The sequence below is a fragment of the Camelina sativa genome, chromosome 10 (assembly GCF_000633955.1).
Source record: "Camelina sativa cultivar DH55 chromosome 10, Cs, whole genome shotgun sequence".
Taxonomy (NCBI): Eukaryota; Viridiplantae; Streptophyta; class Magnoliopsida; order Brassicales; family Brassicaceae; genus Camelina; species Camelina sativa.
The window spans coordinates 1,643,709-1,648,085 of record NC_025694.1 but is presented as its reverse complement, the minus strand read 5'-3'; the positions used below and the strand labels follow the sequence as shown (position 1 = coordinate 1,648,085).

At 42.6% G+C, this 4,377-nt stretch overlaps 1 protein-coding gene and 1 pseudogene across 1 annotated transcript in view; both read left to right on the top strand.

Annotated features, from left to right (window-relative positions):
* The window catches only part of LOC104716450 (elongation of fatty acids protein 3-like), a 4,954-nt gene extending 4,320 nt beyond the window's left edge, over positions 1–634 (top strand). Inside the window, exon 2 of the mRNA XM_010433827.2 lies at positions 231–634. Within this exon, the coding sequence (XP_010432129.1) occupies positions 231–458 (228 nt within the window). The 3' untranslated portion in view covers positions 459–634. The remainder of the gene's footprint in view (positions 1–230) is intronic.
* On the top strand, positions 1,649–4,138 carry LOC109126913 (annotated as a pseudogene).

Here is a 4,377-nt window from a genome sequence, read left to right as displayed (position 1 = left end):
CCGTTTTGCGTCGCCGGAGACTCGCCGTGTCACAGCTCTTCTGCAACTCCGCCATGGCCTTCACGTCGTTCCTCTGGCTCGAATTCTCGCAGTCGTACCAGATTCTAGCGATTTTATCGACGACGCTGGTTTACTCGGTGGTTTACGGGTACAGATTCTGGACCGGGTTTGGTTTACCCGGTTTGGCTTTCCCTTCGTTTGTGGTGAATTGTCAGTTGGTTCTCGTGGGCTGCAATCTCGTGTCTCACGCTGGGGTTCTTACGATGCACCTCTTTAAAGGTGGATGCAATGGGATCGGCGCGTGGGGTTTAAACTCGGTTCTCAACGGTGCGATTTTGTTGCTTTTCCTCAACTTTTATTTGAGAATGCATTCTCCTATGCGACGCCGTATCAACAACACTTCGCCGGAGATTGAATTACCAGCCAACGTAACGGAGAAGAATCTCATCATGGGTTGATGATCCTTTAGATACTCAACAAAGCAAACCAAATCCAATTTTTTTCTTTTACTTGGAAAATTGATAACTTGATCTAATTATCTCCGTCTCCTTAATCTAGTTTTGTGTATTATTAATTTACTCTAGTATGGTGTACACCTAGTAGTAAATTAATTGATTATAGACCACTTTTTTAACTAAGTAATGCAAGGGCTTAGATTATTTACGTCCAAAATACGGCATGACAAGAAGGTTTACTAGGTTTAAAGGGAATGGTGGATTGGATGAGGAAGATCAAAGCCTGCATAGTAATAAGGCCCAAATGTGTATTATTAAATCCCATAGTAAAAGAGCTTACAGAATAATGAGGCCCAGATATGTAAATTTGATTTCTCCAGTTTGTCTAAATACCCAAATACAAGTCAAATACCTTAGGCCGACAACTACAAGACAAAGCAAAATCACAAGTACAGAGTAAAAGAAAAGGTACAAGTACAGAGTAAAAAAGTAGGAAAAAGTACAAGTACTACTTGTTTCTTCCTTTACTTTTTTTTTTTGTTAAAAAACCATACAAGTTTATAAACTAGTTTGTGTCGGAAACCGTCTCTCTCTTCACCAGATCCGCCGATCTAAAGAAGGAGAAATTTTATCGCAAGAAAAGATTGATATCAATCCATAACCAATAAATCAGATCGTGGAGATCTGTAATTTTTGGTGTACAGAGTTGTGAATTGGGAATGCTAGAGCAGTCGACGACGATGTCGTCCAATTACGCCGAGCCAGAAGATAAAAGGAGGAAGAAGATGAAAGAGGCGTCTCCGTCGTGGTCTGGATTGTCGGACGAGGTGGTTGTGAGTTACTTGGCTCGCCTCGAGATTGGACCAAGCAGCCTTATCTCTCGTCTCCAAGAGACACCGCACTTTTGTGGCTTCCCCTGAGCTCTGCCGCTCGCGATCACTCATTGGTTGCACGGAGGCGTCTTTCTACGTCTACTTGCGGATCTTACCTGACCCAACCCCACGTTGGTTCGTCCTCACAGGTACCCTTGGCTGAAGCCGATCCCATCGCACCCCTGTTTGGCTCCAGAGTCATCCTCTTTCGTGGTGGTGGATTGGGGAATCTATGTAATTGGTGGAATCATAAACGGCGATCCAACTCCCGAAGTCTTGTTCCTCGACTGTTTCTCTCAGAGATGGTGTTGCGTCCCGTCCATGAAGATGGCTCGTGTTTCCCCCTCGGTAAGCCTAGTAGACGGAAAGATTTACGTTTTTGGAGGGTGCCGAAGAGAGGAAGTTGATGATTCCTCAAACTGGGCGGAGGTATTCGATCCAAAGACCCAAACTTGGTGTAGTTACTTCACTACTCCCAAGTTGGCACATAATATCAACCAAATTGTGGTGATAGAGGAGGAGAAGAAGGTTTACGCCGTGGATGACGATGACCAGAGCTTCAACCTTTTGCCAAGTGAAGGTAAATTTTGGAGAAGCGGGAAGAGAGATTCCAAGCTAGGAAACAGACACGATTGGTGTGTCATTGGGAAATTGTTATACTGTCGTGGTACTCGCGGGAGGATACGGTGGTGTCAGCCAGATGAGTTGGATTGGAAGGATGTGAAAGGTTTGGAAGAGCTGCAATTGTATCTCTCTAGTTCTAGATACATCATCGTCGATACCTTTGATGAACGGTTGATATGTTTATATTTTGTCTCTCCTTAGCATATATTTATCATGCATTTAGCTAGGATAACACATTGTTTTGCTTCATTTTCTAGTCCTTTCTATACACTTTGCATGTTTAGGTAGTTTTTGCATCATCCTTGCATACATTGTGCATTTTGGAGTATTTCAGGTATTTAGGAGACGTTGGAAGTCATTCTCGTCCGAGCCATTGTCGTTCGAGCCATTGTCGTCCGAGCCATTGTCGTCCGATCCATCTCTGGGAAGCGTCAATCGAGCCATCCGTTCGAGCCGTTCCACTCGAGTGGGATTTAGCTTTCGACGTCTTCATCAAAGTTGTAGAGAATTGAGTTATCTTTCCAACGCCGTTTATTTCAAGCCAATCGGAGGTATGGTTCAAGACTTATCATCGTTTTAGTGAATGCGTATACACCACGCTCGAGCCATGCTCTCCCGCCACGCACTCCAGCTTGTTTGATCGAGCCATGCTCCCCTGCCACGCACTCCAGCTTGTCTGATCGAGCCATGCTCCCCCGCCACGCACTCCAGCTTGTTTGATCGAGCTATGCTCCCCCGCCACGCGTTCCAGCTTGTTTGATCGAGCCATGCTCTCCCGCCACGCATTCCATTCGACGCGCACGGACTCGATCGCACATGATGGGAAGAAAGACGTTTGGTTTCACACGCTTCAGGAGATTACCAAACCAACGCTTTACCTTGTCATTTTAAGTTTTAGGGCTTTCCATGTTGGACTACTATATATACATTTTGTTAAGTCTTTGCTGAGAGGAATCTTTTATCTCGTTTTGTTCTGAAGGTTTTACCCTAGCCACCAAAAAACGTTCTCAGACTATTCCGACATCTTTGAGTTTATTCAGTATTTTCATTTGATTTCTTTTACAAGTTGTTATTTACTTTTAAATCTATCTAAGAATGCTTGTTTCAATGTTTTCTGGGTTTGCATCTTTGATGATGATTTTCGGATCTGAGTAGTGTAGTAGTTCTTGAGGATGAGATAGATTAGGTGGAGAATCTTAGGATGTAGAGTGTTTAAGCTTTGATTTGTATGATTCCCTTCTGGACTAGAGTTAGAAATACTTGTTTCTCTCTGATCAATTGGAACTAGGTTTTAGACATTTCCGCACCCAAAAGGTGTTCGATGAAATGTCTGACCAACTAGTGCCAGAGACTTACGTTCCTAGCCTAAGAGATTAGTTGTCTAGGATGTTTGTTGACGTGAATGAACTTGTTTTTCATGCCATGCTTGATCATGTTTCTCTAGCGAGAGCTAGGTTTGGAAGTGGTTGAGTTTGAGTAGCTTTTGTCAAGAGATTGGATTAGCGAAGTTGTGATGTTCATTGTTTAGGGATAGTTTGTTTGTGGTATGTTAAACACTCTATAGACTAGGATACTCCACCGACATCAATTACTCCCATCCTTAGGACTTCTTTCTTTCTGATTTTTATTACATTCCTGAGACTGTTTCGTTTCTTGATTTTTAGTTCATGCTTAGACTCGTCTCCGTTTTCATTCATTTTAGTTTCTCGTCATGCATTCTCGTTTCTAGTTCTGTGACTCATTTCTGTTTTTGTATTGTCATCATTCTAGGACTGTTAGACAAACACTCTATTTGAATTGGCTTGACTTGTGATTTCTTGATTGCATTTTAATTGTTAGTAAAGTTTCCCAACTGGATTGACACCTTAAGTATTACAACTGTATAAGGTTAATTGAACCTACTAGGAGACACAAAAATCTTAGTATCAACGGTCAACAAAGACCAAAGTCAGATATGAAATTAGCAGACTCTGTAGTAACTCGGTTGGAAACATTGTCATCTTCTGGAACGCGCATCTTGCAAATTCTGAGACAATGGAGCGTTGGTCTGCAGAGATTTCTTTAGAGAGGCGGGATGGTAACGAGATTTGGGGGAAGATTGAGTGGTCCAATGTTGTCTTCAGTCTTGATCGTCTCTCAAATTCATATAGCGTTAAGGTCTTATTCTCTAATTCTGTCCGTGTGTGAATGTGTGATGTTCCCATCAATCAACTTGGGAACATTGTTATCTCCTGGAACGCACATCTTGGAGATTCTGAGAATATGAGCTTTGCTCTGCCGAGGTTTCCATGGAGAGGCGCCAGGATGCTATATCTGCGGGAATACTGAGTGGTCCAGTGCTGTCTTCAAACTCATATAGCGGTGATATTCCAGTTAATCTTCTCAATCCTTGTTTGAACTATTAATTATATCACATATGACTCAAT